This window comes from Colias eurytheme, chromosome 22, assembly GCF_061535395.1.
Source record: "Colias eurytheme isolate Ceu_HAF_F1 chromosome 22, ilColEury1 Martin Lab GWU primary, whole genome shotgun sequence".
NCBI lineage: Eukaryota > Metazoa > Arthropoda > Insecta > Lepidoptera > Pieridae > Colias > Colias eurytheme.
In genome coordinates, this window is record NC_143001.1 from 925,228 (window position 1) to 950,831 (window position 25,604).

The window sequence follows — 25,604 nt, forward strand, 5'->3', positions numbered from 1 at the left end:
CAACTATATTATGATTGCAACATAGCATATTCTTTTTATTACATTAATATAATGATAATAAAACTATATAATTTTATTTATACCACACAATTTAAAATACGTCGGTCATGTTACCGAAGAACCTTTTTTGCATCTATTATTTTTTCTTTGTTTTTCACATTGTAAAAAAAAATTATTTTTAAATGCTTTCCTTAAAGGGCGTGTATTTATGTTTTTTTAACTAGTAGTAAGTTAACATTTTTAGTATGTGACCTTTTTTTGTTTTGGCTTAAAAACCAATTTTTAATTTTGACAACGGAACAAAATTTTACAATGCTTGCTTTTATTTATAAAATTAAGAGAAGAGATTTCTCGTGCTTTCTTGAAGAAAAAAATGCACACAACTTTAAAGTCTAATTTTGATAAAAAATCATGTCCTTTGGACATTATAAGCAATAACATTTCCTTTGCATCTATATCAATAGAACAATTATTTTGCTAATTATATTATAATTGTAGGTATTTTAGTCAAAGTAAAATAGATGGTCAAATTTGTATTTAGTGAAACATTATTTTTCGCTTGTAATTCAACTGATAAAAAAATGTGTGCGTATACTAGTGTACACACGTAAGAAGTGAAACTTCTTTATGACCTTATTTTTTTCAAAAAAATAATTTACTATATGAAATATCTGCAAAATGGAAAAAAATGATAGGTATGGAAAAAAAAAGACGTGTGTCACTCGGGGACTGCCGCGGTAAAGCTATTGCATGCTATGCCTTCAAGCCACACCTCCGCGCCCGTCCCCGTGGGGAGCGTGAGGTTTTTTCGTTACGAAATTTCTCGATTCGGTCCCCGCGCTCAAGGCCCGCGATAGAAGCTATGCAATAGCTTAATTATACAAGTTTAAATTGGAAAAATTCTAGTTTAAAAAAGACATATGCAAACAAGCTAAAATAACGTAAACAACATGAGATGTTTATATGCGTTTAGAAGTTTTATTTTGAAGATATCTTTGGTTTTGCGTTTCAACCATCTATTTTACAAAGCCAAACCATTTTCTCATTCCTTCGCGAACAAGACAAGTTCTAAGTTCCTTAGTAGTTATATCTTTAAATTAACACATAATTTAAAGTTACATATAATAATATATAGTGAATAGGCAGTAGTACTTCATATAATAGATTACATATAACTTTATGCACTATATTTACAAACGCCGCCAGCGACATATACCAGCGTGGATAAACCTGAAATTAAAAAAAAAAAAATGAATAAAATTCGTGTAAAAAATAATAGTTAAAAAAATAAAAAACGCGCTTTTTATAGAAAACCGAACTAAAAAATAGAAAATTTTTATCAAATTAGTGTATTGTCATCGGTTCTCAATAAATCTACAAAGTTTGAACGAAATCTGGCCGTTTAAAGTGGGTCAAAATCGCGCCCAAAGAAGTCGGTTACAAACATACAAACATACAGGTGAAGCTAATATAAAGCGTGTAAAAGAGCGTGCCCAGCACGTGTCAGAAGTGAAACTTCTTTGGCAAGATTCAAAGATGCCAAAATCGTCGCCTTACTCGATGACGTGACGGAATTGCCATGACTTGAAATTTTACTCTCACGCGCCTGAAGATGTTCCACTTATTGTTTAAAAAGTAAATAGGATTTGTTAACTCTATAAAAATTTAGTAGTGCCACAGTCAACAGAATATAAACAGTACGGAAACTTTCTACAAAACGTTGGAAACCGCTCACTTACACAAACATGCACCTCGAGATTTATAAAGTAAAAATATCATTGCTTCAATGATTATTAAGTATTTATTTTATCTCAATTACTATGTACACAGTAACAATATCATTGGTTCAACGATACACACTGTCATTATTAAATCTCAGTTACTTTACTGTTAGAACTCTATACTGTGGTAGTGGCTCTGTATACATATACAGTGAAACCTGGTTAAGTGAGACATCAAGGGACCGGGAATGTCGATTCACTTATAGAGGTATTCCACTTACCCAGTGTCTCAGATATACAGGTATAAATAAATATCTGTCTCATTTACAGAGGGTTCCAATAATAATTTGACATTTTTCAAATAAACATCTGTATGATAGTAAAGCGAAACTAAAACTGAAGGTAATTGAAGCTCAAAATTTGTACTTACGTACTTGGAATTACTTGTGGAATTTGTGAGTAGAATAAGAATAAGTAAACAAACAATGTTATCTCAGTTACAGAGGTTTATGCTTATAAAATTTACTCGCTGTCTCAGTTATAGAGGTAACTATGATGATAAATCGAAAGAACAAATCCCAGATATAGAGGTTTACCTCCTCCCACTAACAGAGGTAATTCAGTGCCAAAGTGTTGGGACCTCAGCATGAGTTCCAGTTATGGAGGTTTCTCACTTATCCAGGTCCCACTTAACCAAGTTTCACTGTATTGTGGAATATTTCTCTAAAATCTGGTTACTTATACACTTTGACACTAACTACTTACAACTTGAACACTTACATCACTCTCACTCGTGTAGGGCCGCAAGTCTAGCGGGCGATCTCCAAACAGCGGACGAAGTTCGTTTCAGTCTAGATCTGTCTATATTTGGGAATATTTCCCGTAAATCCGGGGTGTGTTCCCGGACGGAGAATAGTTTGTCAATGTGGCATACTGGTATGCGGTTTTGGTAAGAGAGGTGACGGTAGCGGGCCTGAAAAATAAAGATGGAAGTATTATTTTTAAGTTATACCACAGAATACATAATAGTAGCTAAACGCTACAGAACGGACACTCTCCGCCTCCCGCCAAAATTAAACACTTACCTCACCCCGCACGATCAGGCTAATAATGGTCCATATTTTTCTGCAAGGACGATACGCAACGTAGATTGACTACATTAATCAAATTGACTTAAAGTAATTTTATTATTTTGGATTTGTGATTATCGTTTTTCGTAGAAAATGGTTAGATCATAGAAATCTAAATAACAAGACACATAGAAGTGCTATAATGTCATAATTCGTATGAAAACCGCTGTCGCCAAAATCAACACATTACCGATAGCTAAACAGTACACACAAGTAAACTATGCCTTTTATTGGACAACTTGATTTTAGTGAAAACTAACTTAAATATTAAATTAAGCTTTTTAATATGTATCCTAACGCACGAATTTACGGTTTATTTTAGAATAACATCCCTAAGTATATGAGACGTAAAATGTTTACCGATGAAATATTATTCCTTTATTAGTATAATTACAACTTGTGGAAGAATTTCCGCAATGGGAAATGCTGAAACACACCATGTTTACACACATACTTCTCCAGAGCAACTGAACTGTGACGAACACATTGGTGATGTGAAAGTCACCTGAGTGGCGACAAGGTCACGCGCGCTTACGACTTCTAGTGTCTTGTTATTTAGATTTCTATGGGTTAGATATTGTGCTGTTTACGGATGTATTTCATCAGAAAAACGCGAATTTTTTTTTACGCTAGTCACAAATGTACCAACTATAAAGCGTTAACACACACATTTGCAGTCTCTACAGTGTGACTGTCAAAACGATAATTTTGTATGCATTGTCCGGGGTTTGGTTATACTATAATATTTTTATTCCATTATACTATAACTGTATAATTTTCAGTTATAGTATAATGGAATAAACATAGAAAAAAGAGCGTGTGTGCCGAGCACACGTTTCAGAAGTGAAACTTCTTCATGACGAAACTGTATTGCCATGATGCGACTTTGAAATTTTATTCTCAACGCACCAAAGAAGTTTCACTTCCAAAATGTATTTAGTTATACTATTATTTTAATTTTTGTAGAATGGAAAAAAATAAATGAAATATGTGATACAGGGAATCCTAGTGTGGGAGCAAGGGTTTTCAATTTCTATGCATCTTATAACTTTTGGAAATAAAGATTATTGTTTATTGTTTGTTTATGTAATTCGATCTTGTGTAGCCAAGCCGATAAGCACCACAAAACGCGGTTTCTCAATTTCCTCTTATTTTTCAAGAAAGATTTTCTGCTTCTATAATTGTTAGCATGGTTTCTATAACCTTCCTCGATCAATAGGCTATCAAATAGTGAAACAAAAACATTTTTTTCAAATCGGTCCCGTTGTTCTTGAGATTAGCGCATTAAAACAGACAAACAAATTCTGTAGCAATTTAATATTTGTATAGATATTAATATTTTTTACACTCACTTTACTAGAAGACCACGTAGGCATAGGTCTTTCAATAGGATCGGCTTCTTCATCAGAGTTAAGGTATTGGAACCCGTCTTCCATATATACTGGTTCTATTGGCGGATACTTTCGCGGTGTTTTCATTGCACACACTGAAAAATTGTTGACAAAATCTTACTTAAAACTTTATTTTTGAAGTGAAAACTTGTTTAGCGGCGTTGAGCACTTTTTTTGTAATGGGTATCACTACATAGTATAAAACAAAGTCTCTTTCCCTGTCCCTATGTCCCTTTGTACGCTTAAATCTTTGAAACTACGCAACGGATTTTGATGGGGTTTTTTTTAATAGATAGAGTGATTCAAGAGGAAGGTTTATATGTATAATAATATTCATTAAATAGTGGAGAAGTACTGTTATTTTTGAGGTTTCTAATGTGATGTCGTAAAAAATTACATTTTTTCCGCTTACATTGCAAACGCAGGCTGAACCCTACGACTTTTATCAAAATAATGTACTAAGTATTATACACATTGAAAAGGTCTACAGAAAAGTCCGCGACGGTATATGTCTATCTCTTATGGATAACCCACAATAACTTTTTTTGTCATTTACTTTTTACGACAAATAATGGCTAATTTGCGATGCGATTTTAACCAATACAGCATTAATCCTTAACCAATTAAATACCTTGAATACATTGTTCGTTTAATATAGATCTATATGGCCCTTTACACCGTTTGATTTAAGAGAATATTTTCGAAGATATTACAGATTTAAAAATTGCGGGACGTAGCGTTTGCAGCGGTACCGGCCGGCCGCCCGGCTATATATTTTATACCCGTGCGAAGCCGGAGCGGGCCGCTATGTTTTTATATACAACGTTCACAGTTTTTCTGTAGTGTATTTAGTATCAGCATTGCACCCGTGCGAAGCCGGGGCGGGTCGCTAGTAAAATCTTAAACTCGCGTCAGGACACGTGACCTGATCGAAAAAGTGTAAGACGGATGGATATCAAACATGCTGAACGTTAATAATCAAGTTTTCACTTCTGCCGGCACTCCCGGAGTGCAACCCGTCTTTTTTATGTAATTATTATATTACTAGGTTTCCGCCCGCGGCTTCGCCCGCGCTGTCAAAGAAAAACCCGGATAGTTCCTGTTCCCGTGGGATTTCCGGGATTGCGTCATTTTCCCGGGATAAAAAGTAGACTATGTCCTTTCTCGGGTATCAAAATATCTCCATACCAAATATCATGAAAATTGGTTCAGTAGTTTAGGCGTGATTGAGTAACAGACAGACAGACAGAGTTACTTTCGCATTTATGGATAGAAATGAATAGTGATTACCTTAAGTTTCATATTATTCGTTAAATAGCTTATATTAGGTTCAACTTTCAACTTAGTGAACACATTTTCATATTCAGGCATTTAGTATTAAATATTTAGTCGAATTATTCTACTAATAAACAAATATAAAAAGGGAAATTATTCAAAAAATCCTTATTAAGTAACTCTTACCTTCCTCCATTCTCTGTTTCAACTTCTGTTTCTCAATGAACTCCCTCTGTTTCCTTTCAATTTCCCGCTCCATTAACGCGTACTCCTTTTTCATTCTGCGATTAAAAAATACGACGGATCTTAATATATTAACTTTTATAAAAAAAACTTTTACTTGAATACAAGGTATTCTACAAAATATTTAATCATTTCCAAATAAACAAAGTTCATTTTATAACAACTTTGCCACATGTTTATTATTTGGTCAAGTTAGACATAAAAACAGTTGCCAAATAACAAGGGCCGATTTTTCAGGCCCTTAAAATTATATAAAAGAAACATTATAAATACATATATATAAACTCACTTGTCAGCCTCCTCCTGCTGCCTCTTCCTCTGCTCCCTCGCCCTCTGCTCCTCCTCCAATCTCTTCTGTCTCACCAACTCCTCCGCTTTCCGCCGCTCCTCCGTTTCTTGCACTTTGCGCGCGAGCTCTTGTTTTTTCTGCAAAATAATAATTTATTAAAGTGAAACTTTTATTACATCGTCTCAAACTTTTTGGTCTGTGTAGCGCATGTCGCGTGACGGTCGGCTGCCGAGTAGGTATAATGCAGTGTTCGGAGTCATTATCGTACAAATACGATAATTTTGTGCCTAAGTTTCACTTTTACCGTGGTATCATAAAACCACACAATGTTTTTGTACGTTTAATTCTTCAATATCTTATGTAAAAGAACTGCTCTCGAAAAAATAATAATCTCACCTTCTCCACCTCTTTCAGTTTCTCCAACTTGCCCATATCCACGTGCAACTGTTTCTCTTGTTTCTCTTTCGCAGCAGCGGCCAGTGCCAATCTTCTATCTCTCTCTGCCGCTTCTCTCGCTGCCGCCGCGGCGGCCATCTTCTCTTCTCTCTTTCTGGAAGGGTAAAATTTTTATATAAATAGTTTATTAGTAAACTAGCTTACCACCCGCGGCTTAAACCTAATAAATTATATACTAAAACCTTCCACTTTCGCTCTATCTATTAAAAAAAAAACCGCATCAAAATCCGTTGCGTAGTTTTAAAGATTTAAGCATACAAAGGGACATAGGGACAGAAAAGGCGACTTTGTTTTATACTATGTAATGATAATAATGATTAATATTGCTAATTCGAATTTTAATTTTTTTTTCGTCATGACGCAATATCTATAAAACGTCAATAGCATTTAGATTTCTTGTTTTAGGAGTATGTGATACATACATATACTGATTTTAATCGTAACTACTACTATAGCTCAGTGTTTAACTACAAATTATAGTTTAAAATCACATCAAATTAATTTTTACCACAAAAACAAAACATACATAATGAAAGGTGAAGGTAAATAGCTTATTCAACCGCATTATCAAATCTCTAGGCTTTAATTAAACATTTAGGCATTATGTGGCTATAAATTGTGTTTGTATATAAATAAATAAAAAAAAGAAAATAATGTCTGTCAAACACCCTGTGATGGCGAGTGCTTTAAAAAAAAAGACATCTAGGCAAACAGATGGCAATTAACTACCTGCCTAGACAACATTTAACTACCTGCCTAGACAAATAATTCACCAATACTATTAACATATAAAATACACTAACTTCTTTTGCATTTCCCGTTTCGCCTCCAACATGGCCTCCTTTTTCCTCCTCGCGTCCTCCATCTTGTATTCCTCGATTTCCCGCGCTTTGTTAATACCGCTCAGTTTCGATGTCGAAGAATGTGCTTTATTTACACTTGATACCGTGTTTACACGCGGTTTTGACGCTGATATCGATACCTGTGAAATTAAATATTAATTTTTTTAATATATGCATAATTACTTATTGTGAAGAAAGGCAAGGCATGTCAAAAACTAACACTTGGATAAAAAATGTGTGCGTGTACACACGTAAGAAGTGAAACTTCTTTATGACCTTTTTTTAAAAAAAAAGACGGGTTGCACTGGGGGAGTGCCGGCAGAAGTGAAAACTTGATTATTAACGTTGAGCATGTTTGATATTTTGGAATGGTATCCGTCTTACGCTTTTTCGATCAGGTCACGTGTCCTGACGCGAGTTTAAGATTTTAGAGATTGTCTAATCTAAAAATGAACGCCCCTCCACTAAACTTAATTGTTTCAATGTGTGAGGACAAATAATTATTGAACCACTTTATATGTGTGCGCGCGTCGATTCTACAGCAAACTTTGACTCTCGCGCACTGATTTGTCAACTAATCGGGCGATCAGTTCAGGTGCCTAGCATTGTATGGCGGGGAGAGCGCGCTATGTACGGAATGACACGTCCGTTCTGTCGTGCATCGCGTCATTTATGCACTAGTTGGCCAACTGGTCCTGTCGTTCGGGCATGGACGGGACTGGAGGACTGAACGACCAATGAGGCAGACCAATTTGTGTGTATTGCGTCTATACACGTACTTTGAATGTGAGCGTAAACACAGTGGAGGGGCGTTCATTTTTAGATTAGACAATCTATACCATTACAGAAAAAGTGCTCAACGCCGCTAAAGAAGTTTTCACTTCAAAAATACTACATACATACATGCAACTTTACAGAATACGTCGAATCACGCGTGGTTGGGATAAAAAAAGATGGCGCGTAACGGAAAAATGTGACGCGTAACGAAAAAATGTTACACAAAATTTTTTTTCAACCGATAAAGAAGTTTCACTTCAAAAAATAGGATTAAATTCTATAGTGCTTCCAAAAAAGTCAAGTTTGATATATTATAATCGATATTTGTGGAATTTTTATGAGACACCAATGGTGAAATAAAAATTTGGCACATCAGAGAACAATTACTATCAAACATGCAAACATTACGCCTTTACATTACATAATTTACTACAGTAATATTTAGTATTTTATTCAAAACAAATTTTAGTAAGTACATTAGTCACACAACACAAAAAAACTTCCTTTTCACATTTTTACCCCTTTCACCCACAAAGCCAGGATTAGTAAGGTAAGTAAGGGCCGATTTTTCAATGCTTGGATAAAACTTATTCGTCGAATAGTGTATAAAACTACCATTTTAAAAACGTATTCTAGTTGCATGTATTTGACAGTTTACGTGACATTTTAATATTATCGTGTAATACTTTATTGGACGGATAAGTTTTATCCAAGCATTGAAAAATCGGCCCAAAGAATAACTAACATATACCGGAATAGTGGATTTCCCGTTGAATATCATATTGTTCATTTTATTCAAGTTATCGGCTGATAAAATAACTTTGGACACTTTATCCGGGGGCGTTTGTGTGTCTGGCTCTTGTTGTACTTCCTGCTGTAAGAAAAAAATAATTATTTGATTTATTTATTTTGTATGTTTGTCTATCTTTAGTGTATAAACCGCTGAACAGAAACAGATGTGTTTTTATAGATTGATAGCTTACGCTTCAACATGCAATATATAGATGTGTTTATTGTTATTAATCATAATTCATAAAATTGTTGTAATTTCCTACTGACACAAGATGGTAATTAGAGAAGTATTATTTCATAATGATTACTAAATAAAAAAAAATATTGCTAATGTACCTTTAACTCAAGTAAAAAATAGTATAATAAATATATACCTTTTTCATAGCTCGCGTTTTGGTCCTCGTCACTCTGGACGCCATCTCTTCGAATTTTTGTACTTTTTCTTTTACTGCTGAACTAAAATATAATCATATTTATTAATTACTAGCGGTCCGCCCCGGCTTCGCCCGTGGTACATGTTTACGTTTTCTCTACATAAAAACCATCCTCGTACTTCAAGGAATATAATAAAAAAAGAATTATCGAAATCGGTTCAGCCGTTCTCGAGTTATGCGCTTACCAACACATTTTGCGATTCATTTTTATATATAAGACTAGGTTTCCGCCCGCGGCTTCGCCCGCGCAGTCAAAGAAAAACCCACATAGTTCCCGTTCCCGTGGGATTTCCGGGATTGCGTCATTTTCCCGGGATAAAAAGTAGCCTATGTCCTTTCTCGGGTATCAAAATATCTCCATACCAAATTTCATGAAAATTGGTTCAGTAGTTTAGGCGTGATTGAGTAACAGACAGACAGACAGAGTTACTTTCGCATTTATAATATTAGTATGGATTTTCTCTTCTTTAAAAATGTAAATAACTATTACAATTCTCTCAAAGGACGGAATGATTTAAGGAACAGCGATAATATTGTGTTTCCTTGTTTTTTTTTAATGTTTTATCGACTTCTCTAAAGTTATGGTGAAATAAAATTGCTATTAAAATCACTATCAAATTTCTTGTTTCACTTTTGTCAAGTTATCATCAACGTTGTTTAATTTTTTTTACTTTAAATGAAGATAATATAATGAATAAATCGCATTTTAAATCCGTCAAGTTTGTAACATCTACATAGTACACGTCTTGAGGAGATTCTAAACACATGAAGATTATAAAAATGTTTACGAATGAAATACGTATGATTATACAGGGTGTCCCACTGTTGGTATACTAAGCTCAAAGGAGGTTATAGTTTTGCATACGCTGAGTACGTAAAAAATAATTAAAAAATTCCAGACGCATTTTTTTTTCAAATAGATGAATTCTTAAAACTCTATGTGTACACCCATAACAAGCGAGCCGCCCAACTTTGCCACCAGCACGTGAGCTATCGTTTAAGATTATGTTTTCATAGATAAAATGCTCATATTAGAGAAGCGGTATATGCCGGCTGCGCGAAGCTAGAGAAGAAAACATGGATTTTCAGGAAAAATTTAGCAAAAAATTTTGGACGTAATTTTTTTTTAAAGTATTTTTTACGTGATCAGTGTATGCAAAACTACAAGTTCCTTCGCGCTTAGTATACCAATAGTGGGACACCCTGTATAATTAACTAATCATACGTATTTATAGTATCGACTGACCGGTTGGCTTGATTGGTAGTGGCCCTGCCTTCCAAGCCACAAGTCGTGGGTTCGAATCCCACCCGGGGAAAAATTTTTGTGTGATGAATCATGAACATAGATGTTTGCTCTGTGTCTGGGTGTTAATTATCTATATAAGTATTTATTTAAAAATTATATATATGTATATTTATCAGCCATCTGGTTTCTATAACACAAGTGAAAGCTTAGTATGGGATCAGATTGTGCCGTGTGTGAAAATTGTCCTGAAATATTTATTTATTTATTTCATTCGTAAATATTATACATACGTAGGTTCTTGCACTTTAGGCGCTTGTTTGGACGGCGTTTTCATCTCAACGGATTCATCGTCCGTCAATAGTGAATTGTCATCTGTTAAATTCGTTTTTGATCCTGTAATATTATAACATAAAAAAAATAATAATATTATAACATAAATTGAAACAAATGACAAAAAATACTATATATAAAAACATATTACCTTTGTCAATGACTACAGTAGAATCCATCACTTTCGGTTTATCCAGAACCACTGTTTGATTGCATGTTTCTAGAACTACTGTTTCATTCATATTTCTCTGTAAATATAAATATTTATTAATACATAAAAAAATGGGTGCGTGTACTAGTGTACACACGTAATAAGTGAAACTTCTTTATGACCTTATTTTTCAAAAAATAATTTACTATATGCAACTTTACAGAAATACGGTCGAATCACGCGTGGTACGGATAAGAAAAAGAGGGCGCGTAACGGAAAAATGTCACGTGTAACGAAAAAATGTTACATTAAATTTTTTTCCAACCCCGATAAAGAAGTTTCACTTCAAAAATGTACAAAATAAAAATATCAGGTTCGAATCCCGCCTCGTGATCGAATTTTTTCTATTCTTTATAAATTTACAAAAGAAAAATATTTTGAAAAGTGTGGGTTCATAACGAATCGGGATTCGAACCTGCGTCTTTCACCATCAAATTTTTTCTCAATTTACCCATTTGTTAAAAATACTCACATTATTTCTCGGACTGACCGATGCATTATACACTCCATTCGGCAAAACGACCGTTAATGTGTCCATAGTTTTAGATATAACTCGCGTTTTTTCCAAATCTTTATCACTTTCAATCCCATTTTCAACCCCATTTTGAATCCCATCAATCTCTGTTATATTCCTACTTTCAATTAATACTGTTTTGTCGTTCACTTTGTTAGTTTTAACAATTTTCTGTAGTAACGGTGAAGAATATTCCGGTTGTGATATTCTTTCTTCCTTTATTATAACGGGTTGTTGAATTTCTACTTCGGTTGGCGGTATTTCAACTTGTTGAGGTGGTTCTTCGTCTTTTTTGCTAAAAAATATAATAATTTGTATTAAATTTTGAGTTTATTCTGCAGAGAAAATTTTGTGTTGAATTGTAATTTATTAAACTTAACTTTTCCTGTAGGTTTCTTTTTTTGGAAATTATAATCTTTATTATTCCGTGGTATTTATTGTTTTAGTTGAATTGAGACAATACCTATTATGTGGCCTATTGAATATCTTTTCAATTCTTATTCTTAATTAGCAATGTTAAAATTAACACAGTTTTAGTATAAATGACAATCAAATGATACAATACTCACTTTTTCTGCAATTTCCTCGTCCGTTTAGGTCGTGGCTTTTCGGCCGGTGATGCTGTGAACAAATTTTCATGACATAATAATACATATACAGGGTGTCCCACTATTGGTATACTAAACGCGAAGGGACTTGTAGTTTTGCATACACTGATCACGTAAAAAATACTTAAACAACAAAATTACGTCAAAACTAGCTTCGCTCAGCCGGTATATACCGCTTCGCTAATGTGAGCATTTTGTCTATGAAGACATAATCTTAAACGATAGCTCACGTGCTGGTGGCAAAGTTGGGTGGGTTGCTTGTTATTGGTGTACACAAAGAGTTTAAGAATTCATCTATGTATTTGAAAAAAAAATGCATCTGGAATTTTATAAGTATTTTTTACATACTCAGCGTATGCAAAACTATAACCTCCTTTGAGCTTAGTATACCAACAGTGGGACACCCTGTATAATATATATACTAAACATACACCATTTGTAACAACTGAAATAAGTTAATATGACGAAAATATTTTTAAATTTCAACAATGTTTTATGTTATTAAATTGTAAAGTTGCATCTAGAAAAACTTTTTAAATTACATGTTTTAGTGCTAAAATAAATAACAAACCAATTCCACTATCTTGCGTACTCCGACTATCTTTATCAGTGTCAGTTGAAGTTTCTGGGACCGCCTAGAAAAAAAAAAACAATAGGTAAAAATTTAAGTTTTATCAAGTTTGAGTTAATTAATATTTGAATTTCAATATTCTATTTTTGAAGTGAAACTTCTTTATCCGGGTTGGAAAAAAAATTTTGTGTAACATTTTTTCGTTACGCGTGACATTTTTTGTACGCGCCATCTTTTTCTTATCCCTACCACGCCTGATTCGACGTATTTCTGTAAAGTTGCCTATAGTAAATTATTTTTTGAAAAATACGGTCACAAAGAAGTTTCACTTCTTACGTGTGTACACTTGTCTAGTACACGCACACATTTTTGAAGTGAAACTTCTTTATCGGGGTTGGACAAAAATTTAGTGTAACATTTTTGCGTTACGCCGTACGCGTGACATTTTTGCGTTACGCCGTACGCGTGACATTTTTGCGTTACGCCATACTCGTGACATTTTTAAGGTCATAAAGAAGTTTCACTTCTTACGTGTGTACTCTAGTACACGCATACATTTTTTTTATTGTAATAAAACATAAGCATCGGCATCTTTTATTATTGAAGTCCCATGTATTTAACCCGTTACGCGTCCGGCGCACAGCCGGCACCGATCCCGATAGTGTCAAGGGAGTTCACGAAATCTAGCTTTTTTATGACTACCGAGTTTGAAAATTTTATTTACCCTATTGTTCTATAATTATATGCCATGTATGATATATTTTTGGAAAGAGGAAGAAACTAGTTATAGCATAAAAATGTAATCATGACGATATATTTTTTCTATAAAATTATAAAAAATTGATTTTCTTTTGTTTTAATTTTAATTGCTTACATACTAACACTTACATGATAATGCTGAGTCATCATTCATCATCATCAAATGATTCACTTTTTTTTTTATTTTGTGGTTTTGGTCTCTATTGCCTGTCTCGGAGTCGTGTCGATTCGAATTATAAATGTTTAAGGCATAGAGAAATATTTTTTATACTGGAAACATTCACTTGTAAGTCTCTACTGATGACCTTCAATGTCACGGGCCGCGTTACGCACAGGCGTTTGTGCGCAAGACGCTACAGTACCATTTTGAGTTACGCACACCCACTGTGCGTATGACGCGTCACGGGTTAAGAGGCAGATGCAGGATGCATACATCTGTTTCACTGATCGATTTTCTTTAGGGACACGTAAGTGATCAACCTTCTGTGTCCTACCAGACTGAGATATTTTTTCTTCGTCTCCTCCATGAATTTAACCCAGGATGCTCATGCATTTACCACAGTATTAATGATACGGTTATTTTTATGTAAAGTACGGCCAACGAGAAGCGATACCAAATGTAAACAAAAAACATGCAAAGTCATTGGGAATTGCAGGGGTGCGTAACTTTTTGTAAGTTGGATTCATATATTTTTAAAAAATATCCGGCAAATTGTAATAATACCAAAAAGGAGTCTATTTTTATAAAATTTTTCATAATTTGAATTTTGTATAATGTAGATTTAAATTAAATAACGCGAATAATAATAATTTTCTGAATTATAAAATATAATAAGAATAATAAAATGGCCGCCCGAATGTTGCCAAATCCGTCTTGACGTTGTTATGTTTTAGCCGGGATAACGAGACATTACGACAAAGGCACTTGATGGAAAGAGATAGATATTAGATTGTCAACGCCACAGTTGTTTTTTTAGGTGAATGACCTTTTGTATCGCTTCTCGTTGACCTTACTTTAGTATAATATATTATTTAAACTACCTTCTTCCCCCTGGTTCGTTTGGGTCTAGCTTCTGCTACTGCAACTGAATCTTCACTTTCTGTTTGTTTGGTCGCTCTATTGCTTGCTCGCGTAGATCTTGTTGACGCTACTGCGAAATTATATAAAAAATAAATTAGCAGTCTCAGATTCAAAATAATATTGAGCAAAATATATTAAACTAAATTTCCTGGTGAATTTTTAGTGAAATATACAGACAGGGTGACTTGTTATAGGTGTAATAATCCAATCAAATTAAATCAAGAACAAGACCTAGGCTTCGGCTAGGACCTAGGTAAGCCAAAGCCTAGTTCTTGAGCATGGTTTTAGTGTACAATTCAGGTGAAGCCGCGAGCGGAAAGCTACTATAATGTTAATTGTAAGATAGAGAAATAAAAAATAAATTAATAATTATAATTATTACACTAGTATACCTGGTGCTGGTTGTGTGTCTGTCTGTTTCTTAGTACGAGTGGTCCGTCTCCTTGTTGGTGCTTCATCGCTTGTATCATCCGCTTTATCCTTTTGTGCTGCTTTACGTTGCTCTATAGACGAAAAATTTGAATGAATGAATGAAAATTCTTTATTGCTTATAAATAAATACAAATGCAAAAGCACACAACACATAATATAAAACAAGCAAAAGGCGGCCTTATCGCTAGGCAGCGATCTCTGCCAGGCAACCCTTAAAATATAGGAAATACACAAAAGCAAAAAGTGGGTGAGCAAAAACAAGGCAATACGAACAAGGAAAACTAAATAAAATATTCTATTACACATATTATTAAAATAGTATAATATATTTATAATATAAGACGTATACTGTATAGTGTAAAATTTATAAGCTTTTAGCCAGACATGAATAAATAATAATTTAATATATTATTAAAGACAATAAGAGAAAAAAGAGAGAGCTTCTAATTTTTGCATTGAAAAGCAATTTAATTATCCAAAAAGACAGATTATTTTCATTATGAATGATTCTCAAGTTTCTCTAATTATTCTTGTGAACTCAAATTTATTTATATTTTAAAATTGAATAGAACTGTATTTTTGCACTTAATACTTGCGACAAAGTAAAATTAATAATAAAAGTTCATATTTAGGGCCGATTTTTCAATGCTTGGATAAAACTTATACGTGGAATAATGTATAAAACATTAAACAACCATTTTAAAAACGTATTCTAATTGCCCGTTTTTGACAGTTTACGTGACATTTTATTATTATCCTGTAATACTTTATTGGACGGATAAGTTTTATCCGAGCATTGAAAAATCGGCCCTTAAAACAGTATTATTTTGTTTAAAACAGTATCTAAAGCGAGTCTTATCACATATTATGAGGTGGTTTTTAGACAATTAATGAGACATTCATTTTACATTTAAATACTCCAAGAAGAAAAATTTCTTATAACATTATACTTACTAGGCACAGGCATAGAAGGCGGAGGCATAGCGATATCATCTTTATCCAATTCTTGTTTCACTTCAACATTCAATAGCGATTCCATTTCCATGGGCTCTGGTGCGATTGATATCTTTTCTTCTTTTACTGCAAGTTTATTTAATAAATCTTAATATATAAATCATATTAGTTTTATTTATACTAACTTACCACCCGCGGTTTCGCCCGCTTTGTTTAAAACCTAATCACTACATAGTATAAAACAACGTCGTTTTCTCTATTCTATTATATATATAGTCTATTTCCCTACGTCCCTTTGTATGCTTAAATCTTTAAAACTTCGCAACGGGTTTTGATGCGCTTTTTTTTAATACATAGAGTGATTCAAGAGGAAGGTTTTAGTATATACTTTATTGTGTTTTAGACAAAGCGGGCGAAGCCGCGGGCGGAAAGCTAGTAAATTATATACTAAAACCTTCCCCTTGAAACACTCTATCTTTTAAAAAAAACCCGCATCAAAATCCGTTGCGTTGATTTTCATGATAAATAATGTATCTATTTTAAATAATAATACAATTTTGGTTTATGTAGATAACTTATTATAAAACGAACATATAGACCGGGCTCCAAGGAGATGTTCGTTTGCATAAATAGCGGACCTAAATCTGACTTCTGATATATATTGTATAGATCCCAGACATCCTATAGACAGATGTTGCCAACCAGTTTTGTGGTTCCCTTCCCCGCACCCCGGTAATTAAATATGGCATACAAAGAAAAAAATAAACATTTCCAAAACATGCCGTATGGGGTATCAAATGAAAGAGCTTATTGAGTAGATCACGAATATATAGCATACTATAACATTTCTTACACTTTCTCTAAGATTTTTTAGAAAATGTACGAAAATTGTCCATTTTTGAGTTAACTTTAAACCACTATAGATTGAAAACTCATGAATATATTTTTTAAATTATTATTTTAAATAATTAACAATAGTCCATTGTTTACGATTCAATAGTTCGTACAGTGAAATAGTTGCATGGGGGAGTGGGGGGAGCATTCAAAGATGGCGAGTATATTTTCAAGTTTATGCCAGAAATAAAGGCCTAATACAAAAATATCGGTGTCAGGGCTTAGAATAATTATCTCTGCACTGTCTTTGTGTTTGACTGAATGAAAAATATGGCAGAAAATTCTTGAATCAGCCTCTGTGTGATTAGATTTGGCATAAACTTGAAAATATACTCGCCATCTTTGGATGCTCCCCCCACTCCCCCATGCAACTATTTCACTGTACGAACTATTGAATCGTAAACAATGGACTATTGTTAATTATTTAAAATAATAATTTAAAAAATATATTCATGAGTTTTCAATCTATAGTGGTTTAAAGTTAACTCAAAAATGGACCATTTTCGTATATTTTCTAAAAAATCTTAGAGAAAGTGTAAGAAATGTTATAGTATGCTATATATTCGTGATCTACTCAATAAGCTCTTTCATTTGATACCCCACGCGGCATATTTTGGAAATGTTTATTTTTTTCTTTGTATGCCATATTTAATTACCGGGGTGCGGGGAAGGGGACCACAAAACTGGTTGGCAACATCTGTCTATAGGATGTCTGGGATCTATACAATATATATCAGAAGTCAGATTTAGGTCCGCGATTTATGCAAACGAACATCTCCTTGGAGCCTGCTCTAATATAGTAGAAGAATACCCGTACAATGTACATATTTAAATGTTGTTTAGGTATCCCTTCACTTGCTTAAACCCTTAAAAATGTAAAATAACAATTAATTAATAATAAAAAAAACATACCCTGCACAGCAGGTATAATGGGTTCCGCGTTTTCTTTGTCATCATCCTTGCGCCGACGGCCTTTCGTCTTCTCTAACGAATTCTCACGACGCAGCTTTTGAGTTAAGTTCACGTTCACCTATAAATTTAATTAATTAATTATTTATTTATAATAAATAATAATAAATACATAATACAAAGTTTAAAATATTCTCTTGCTCAATAAGCAACAATAACGGTCTGTAAATATTCATTTTAATTATATTATACTACTAGATTTCCGCCCGCGGCTTCGACCGCGTTTTCAAAGGAAAACCCGCATAGTTCCCGTTCCCGTGGGATTTCCGGGATAAAACCTATCCTATGTGTTCATCCAAGTTACCCTCTATATGTGTGCTAAATTTCATTGTAATTGGTTCAGTAGTATTTGCGTGAAAGAATAACAAACACACACACACACACACACATCCTCACAAACTTTCGCATTTATAATATTATTAGTAGGATTTGTCCTCAAACCAACCGCTATCGTAAAATACTGTGAGTGTGAGAGTAATTAGTTACATTTGATACAAACCTACATACTTTTAATTCAAATCGCCACTACTACTGTTTTCCATAAACATTCACAACTTGTTATGTGAAACCTTATAACTTTATGTAGATAGATAAGTACAATAAATGTTAGTACAGTCAAAACCGTTTATGGCGACATCGTTTAGAACAACATACCGAATTTGGTTAATATTTTTCTTCTAATTTTTTTGTTAATATTTTTTTTTTTTTTTTATATCTGTAGAACGACCGGCTCAGCTGTATTGTAAACAATTTGAATAGGTAACTGTATCCACATCTGGCAGTATAATAGTCAATGGCTATTATCGTAAAAGTAATCAAAGTTTAGGGTCTTTTGTAATTCTTAGAAACAAAGCACATGCATGCAGTACCTAGCCTGAAGGCCCGCCTTGTCATATCTCTTAAGTCAGTTTGTTACTTATCTTTACACAAGGCACACCAAAACATATTGTTGAGTTAACTGTGAAAATTGTAACATGTCGCAAAAAAGAAAACAAATCAATATTGAAGAAAAATCGCGTATTATTTCAAAGCTACCTGGCAAAAGAATATATTGTATCACACTCGACAATTTTAACCGTTTGGAAAGAAAGGGAGAAAATTCAAATCCGGTTGTTACAACTATCGGTTTTTACGACTCAATATGAGTAGTCCCTTCGATGTCGTTATAACAGATTTTGACTGTATATCTAATTAGATTAATTCTATGTACTACAACAACATAATATATTATAATGGATTCTGAAACACATAAATCTGTTGTAAAATCATTTCAATTGTAAACAATTTTCTGTTAGCATGACTTAAATTCCAAAAAATATTGTTATAGTATATTATTTTGTAATAGAGTACTTTTATAGTTAATTATTTGAGAAGGTATTAATATTAACTCCCTTGCCAAATATTTATTAACTGTCATTATCCTTATTAAAAAAAAAACTACATAATGAGTAATGACACACATAATTACAATAAAGGAGTATTGTGCTACCAAAATGTTAAAACTAATTAACAACCACATACAATCACTTTTAAAACAGAAAGTACCTCATCGGACACAATCTCCACACTATCATTTAATGTTTTCTGGAAATAAATTTATAATAATTAACCATACAGTATTTTGAGATGACTAATTATAATATTTGGAATCATAATAAATATGAATTTACTTTAGAAATAATGTTTTATTCACAATTTACTATGTCCCTATTTTTTACAACAGCTGTGCCCTGCAGTTTTACCCACATTGCTCCGCTCATGTTGTTCTTAGTGTGATGATATATAGCCTATAGACTTCCTCCATAAATGGGCTATCTAACACCCAAAAATTATTCAAATCAGTAGATTATTCCTGAGATTAGTGCATTCAAACAAACTCTTCAGCTTTAAAATATTAGTATAGATAAGAAAGTGAGCATTTATAAATTCTTTTACATTCTTTTATAACAATAAAAACCATCTTACCTGTTTACTAATAATGCTCTGCGCTTTAACAGATGCATTTCTCTTTAGCCTTTTCTCTTGTTCGGGACTTGACATGCCGTCTACTTCATGTTTACTGCGTTTTTTGGATCCTCTCTTACTACTAGCGCTTTCGGTAGAACTTCTATCGGAACTGGACTTTGAATTCGCTTTGTTTGTTTTTGGTTCAACTAAAAGTTATTATTTTCTATAGTTTATGTAATGTAACATGTATTTTGTATATTTTGATAAAAAGAAATGTTTAAAAGTATTGTAAGCTTGTAAAATTATAGTAAGGATTTTATTGTCATATTATTGTGATAATAAAAATATACTAATTGGTTGTAACTTAAGGACCACTTAACTTTAATGTTAGTGCAAATAAATAAATGATATATCTGTTTGAATATTCGAGATTAGTTTCCTCGTATTCAAGTTAACTGACATTGTTGAGTCAATTCGAACTACTTTACAATTTTGTTTAGTTCTTATGCTAATGTTTACAAAGTTATAACAAACTCAATATAGCTTTAAAGTTTAATTAATTACATACCTTCGTCCTCGTCGATGCTATTGAGGGTCGTCAAAATGGTTTTATCTTTGACAGATTTCTCTCGCGCTTTGGCCTTCCCATTTTGAAACTCCTCTTCGAATTTTTGAAAAGACGCAAATGCTGCCTGGAACGTAATAACTCTTAGAAATATACTATTTCACAACACTGAACACGGATACATATGAATTTAAAACTACTAGAAACAAATTAAAGTATTTTAAAAACGCGGAATTTCGATATAGTCTGCCTCAATTTTATATTACACATAACACTTTTTATGTACCTTAAGATCATCGTTAAAACTCTTGACATAAGCCTTGGGTATTTCAGTGATTTTCGGTAATATCAACTCATTAAAAATGGACATAATTGGAAAAATAACACCACTTTCTTAAAAGTTTCATAAATTTGTCAAACGCTAAAACACGGCTAAAACACTACACAATCGAAAACCGTTTGAAATTGAATCCAGGATACCAACATTCCGACACAAACAAAATGCAACATGGCGGCCCAATAAAAACGCGTTCAGTTTAGCAAGTTTAGTAAAGACAAGTGTTAAATTAAAGTGTCTATGGTCTTAACCTCCTAAGGACCAAGCTAAAAAAATCCTATTCTGCATTACCACCCATTGTTCTCACCTGAGTACATAAAAATACAGCAGCCCTGCCACCCAATGGTATTTTTTTGTTTTTTTTTTATTGTTAGAGTTAAAATTTACTTGTGGGATTTTTTATCTGTGTAAAATATAGCTTATAGAATACATTTCTGAAAAAAAAAACTCGATTTATTTTGTTCCCATGTGATCACATCAGACCTAAGTGAATCCAAAAATTTTTTTATTAAAATTAGGTTTTACTTGTAGATTTTTTTATTTACTTATGTTATAACATATGAGATCATACAATAACCTCTAAAAAGTATACAAAAGAATTAAAAACAGTTTTTCTTAAATTCTAAATGTGTAAGTTTACTACATATTAGGTAATAAAATATCTAAACTATACATACAAATAACTATACATACAACAGAACATATGTTAAAAAAAGAAATAAAAACATTGGAAGTACAATATTAGGAACATGAAATATCAATGAGCTAACTAAAAATCGATTTGGAAACAAATGGTGGGTCTCCTAAGTCTTCATCACTAGGAATAAAATCTCCGTCAGTCGGCTAGGAAATCGATGATATTATCGTCACGAATAACTGAAAAAATAAGGAAGATAACTGTTTATTTTGATTGCAATAGTAATTCCTGTTGACAGTTTAAATAAATTATAATCATAAAACAGGACAATTATACTCAAAATTACTGTAAAACAACAAAATAAATTATTAACTAATTAAATGTTTTATAGTCATTGACTACCAATGTCTTCAACTGAGTACAAAAAAAATGAAAATAATGTTGTAAGTAACGACCAATGTTCTCACATGATCACATAAAAATTATCCGTGAATTTAAAAAATACAATATGAATTGTTTCGTTAAATTTAATTAAAATACGTTCCTGTACTGTTTTTACTATTTATTTTTCAATACCAAATGAAAATCAAGTGAGAGATTAATATGATAATTAACGATTTAACTTACCTCTGTTACGTTGACCAGCCATTTTACAAACTTGAACTAAAGTATTTTAAAATTCTGTGATTGGATAACCCATTTACCTACCAAACCTAATAGTTCAATTCAGCCAATCGCGTTACACAGTGATCATAGGCAGAAAAGCGCGGTATTTTTTAAGATATTTCGAATTTTCGATTTTGTCATCGGATGAGGACGGTGGTTGGTAATTTAGTTAAAACTTTTTGGTGCTTTGGGTTGTAATGGTGATGGTGTTTATGTCCTTATATGAGGCCATTGGTCCTTAGGAGGTTAATGAATATGAATAATCTAAAATTGTATTGTTACCTTTTACCTTCTTTTTACTATAGGAAAATATATCACATTTAATCCAGTCTGTAGGTATTTATGCTCTACAAAAGGTGGCGTAGAAAATGTTTTGAAACGATATTGTTTAGGTATGAAAGGCTAATAAAAATCCAAGTTTTCGACCTTGACGGACCCAGGCGCTAGCCGCCATCTTGAATTAAAGGTGCTAAAATTAGGTATATTTTAAATAACTTCTCACTTATTTACTAAATCACAAAAGTGTCTATGAGGGGTTCAAAGAAGACAAAATTACCTACATTTTTTTCATACATGATTATTCTGTAAGTCTTAAAGGTAAAAAGTTACAAGCGACTGAAATAATAATATTTACAGAAATCATATAATTTTAATTTTGTTTAAAAATTGTACAGCTATCATTTTTTTAATTCTCTTTGATGGCCCGGGCTGGTTAATGGTGGCTTTTTCATTATCGTCGCTGAAATTTTCTGTTTCATTGTCTGTATTTTTAGTTTCCAACCATGAAATTTCGTCATCATGACCAGAAGAAATCGAAGACGCTGGAGCACGCTTTCTAGTAACTTTTTACGGAGGGGACATGGATAAGGAATCCTTAGAAGATATCCGATATGAACGATTCGTAAAGTTATCAATAAAAAGTAAATTTAATCGACGAAATTTCATGGTTGGAAACTAAAAATACAGACAATGAAACAGAAAATTTCAGCGACGATAATGAAGAAGCCACCATTAACCAGCCCGGGCCATCAAAAAGAATAAAAAAAGATTGCTGCACAATTTTTAAACAAAATTAAAATTATATGATTTCTGTAAATATTATTATTTCCGTCGCTTGTAACTTTTTACCTTTAAGACTTAAAGAATAATCATGTATGAAAAAAATGTAGGTAATTTTGTCTTCTTTGAACCCCTCATAGACACTTTTGTGATTTAGTAAACAATTGAGAAGTTATTTAAAATATACCTAATTTTAGCACCTTTAATTCAAGATGGCGGCTAGCGCCTGGGTCCGTCAAGGTCGAAAACTTGGATTTTTATTAACCTTTCATACCTAAACAATATTGTTTCAAAACATTTTCTACGCCACCTTTTGTAGAGCAGAGGCTTTTACATTTCCCCACAGACTGGACTAATTACACGGCTAGGATTTTTTATTTCCTGGTTTTGATTACAGATAGCGATTGCATTACGTAGTCTTGGCCGCGCTTTAAAATGACTAAAATTTAAATGTATAATAGAAAAAAAATTCTATTAATATAAAAATGTAGTACTTTATTTTCTTAAATAGCATATTGATCTGATTGATTTAAGGACATCTTAATTTTACGCGTAGGTATTCGGTAAAATCTTTTTCATGCATTTCAGGTACACTATGGCTGTTTTCCAATTACAGAGCATAATGCGACTCAGTGCCGCACAATGCCGAATTATGCTGATGCTTAATTGGAACATGAAACGCACCAGCAGGTTGCGCTAAGTTCATTGTTGAAAAAAAAATATTCATAGAGTTAGCAATAACCTCATTAATGTGTGAATAAAGTGGTATACATAATAATTGGTTGAAAAATATTTACGGTTATTTTAAGAAATTTGGATTTTGATTATTTCATTAAAATTTTTTCAATGTTTGTACCATAGAAATCTAAATAACAAGGTTTGTAGTTTGTACCTTCGTCCATACTTATATTTATTTTTTTAACACAATTTGAATTAACTTTGATTATTTCGAAAAAACTACAATGAAACGAAAGCTTTAAATTTTTTTCCAACAATTAATAATTAATAACGATAAATCGATTGCACTTGGATTGTACGCATCAATTCACGCGCATTACTTTTTCTAGTGCTCGATTGTGCGAAGCGTTGTTGTAGTTGGAACATTCAACGTTAAGCATTATGCCGCATAATGCGCTCTAGTGCTGTAATTGGAAAACGGGGAAAGTAACTTTGGGTTGCCGATTGACCCGTGCCTTGCCCGTGCCCATCAAACAACCATCAAAGCTTAAGCTTCGCATAAACTCTACAAGATGTCGCTTTTTCAAATATTGCACGACTGTGTATTAATAATTGAAATCGAAAAATTTATGATCTAATTTACGTTTATTTACGTATCATATAAAATATTATGTATTGTATGAAGAATATTAAATTCAGTTAAGTCAACGTATTTTCTGAATAACCAATCGCCTTTATATCATTTCTCAATATGTATTGTTCTCATTTCTCAATATTATAATATTAAATATGTAATCAATCTTACACACTTCTACAATGAATTGTATCGATAGTATCGTCGATAATAAAATTTGTTATATAAGTTTGTTTGAATTTCAACCATAATGCACACTGGAAATTGTTCAAGTGTTTTATTATTGCGCTTCCAGGACTAGAGCAATCTTGATTTTATGAAAGCTGAAATATACAACATCGGAATTAGATGAAAAAGATTTAGAAATATGGTTCCGTTATACGACATCTTGAGACTTAAGCTTGAAACATATTATGTTTATGATCCAAACACGGTCAGATTATTAGCAATATACCTACTGTAAGCTTTCTTATTTTAGGAGTTTTGAAGGAATGGGTTTGTAATGTTTGATATAGGTACCTATAATAATTTCGTAAAATTGTATTAAAATAAATAAAAAATGTTATAACAGCAGAAAAATATAAAAAAAATATATTTGTATTCCATCAATACCTTATTTAAAAGAAAAATAATTATCACCCGTTTATCATTATACGACTGTTTTGTATTGTATAGTGATTGTATACTATTAACATTTTATTGTGCTGTCTATACAATCTCTCATATTCATATTGATAATATCCAAGATAATATCCACAGATAATATCCAACAATACAGACAATAAATCCCCTGCATGACGTTTGCATGACATAGTAAAAAGTTTGTGATCTATTGCGACACAGTTCCAATTGCCATTGTTCCAGTGAAGTTTGGAACCATAGACAATTTAGTAATGTAAGCGAATCGTGCGAAGTCGCGCCAAAATAAAATGCAATAAAAAAGCTTTATAAAGCAGGGAATCCGTTCAAGGAAACGCGATGTACAGTTAGCGGGAGAATTTAATGTTTACTTGGTACGTACTGTTTTTATTACTTATTTTTTAGGGGTAAATACTTTTTAACGGATTTTTTAAACAAGTCTGTCTTTAATTTCTAATAGTTGCGTATAATCAAACACAAGGAAATTCTACTTAATTTTTTGTTATTATCACAGGTTATTATT

General features: G+C 32.7%; 1 protein-coding gene across 3 annotated transcripts; it reads right to left on the reverse strand.

Moving 5' to 3' along the window:
* Positions 1 to 663: 663 nt before the first annotated feature.
* Incenp (Inner centromere protein) lies at positions 664 to 20,876 on the reverse strand. Of its 3 annotated transcripts, XM_090115028.1 has the most exons (22): positions 20,718 to 20,876; positions 20,435 to 20,558; positions 19,885 to 20,072; positions 19,465 to 19,503; positions 17,863 to 17,980; positions 16,057 to 16,182; positions 15,063 to 15,173; positions 14,631 to 14,740; positions 12,831 to 12,894; positions 12,221 to 12,272; positions 11,610 to 11,946; positions 11,078 to 11,174; positions 10,887 to 10,989; positions 9,291 to 9,372; positions 8,876 to 8,998; positions 7,309 to 7,487; positions 6,446 to 6,599; positions 6,050 to 6,186; positions 5,704 to 5,798; positions 4,204 to 4,337; positions 2,502 to 2,694; positions 664 to 1,230 (listed from the first exon to the last, which is right to left on the reverse strand). In XM_090115028.1, exons 1-21 carry the CDS (start codon positions 20,799 to 20,801, stop codon positions 2,509 to 2,511), a joined length of 2,643 nt encoding a protein of 880 aa, XP_089971154.1. In that variant the 5' UTR covers positions 20,802 to 20,876; the 3' UTR covers positions 664 to 1,230; positions 2,502 to 2,508. The 3 variants fall into 3 exon arrangements, with proteins under 3 accessions (XP_089971154.1, XP_089971153.1, XP_089971152.1); XM_090115027.1 differs by lacking the exon at positions 19,465 to 19,503; XM_090115026.1 differs by lacking the exon at positions 19,465 to 19,503 and having other exon boundaries at positions 8,870 to 8,998.
* Between the last annotated feature and the right edge of the window lie 4,728 nt (positions 20,877 to 25,604).

Excerpts from the sequence above, each read along its gene's own strand:
- Incenp (XM_090115028.1), bottom strand. The coding sequence starts at position 20,801 with ATGTCCATTTTTAATGAGTTGATATTACCGAAAATCACTGAAATACCC. Across the intron at positions 17,981-19,464 it reads TGGAGATTGTGTCCGATGAG|GTGAACGTGAACTTAACTCA; the intron begins GTACTTTCTGTT and ends TTAAATTTATAG. Across the intron at positions 11,947-12,220 it reads ACGAGGAAATTGCAGAAAAA|CAAAAAAGACGAAGAACCAC; the intron begins GTGAGTATTGTA and ends TATATTTTTTAG.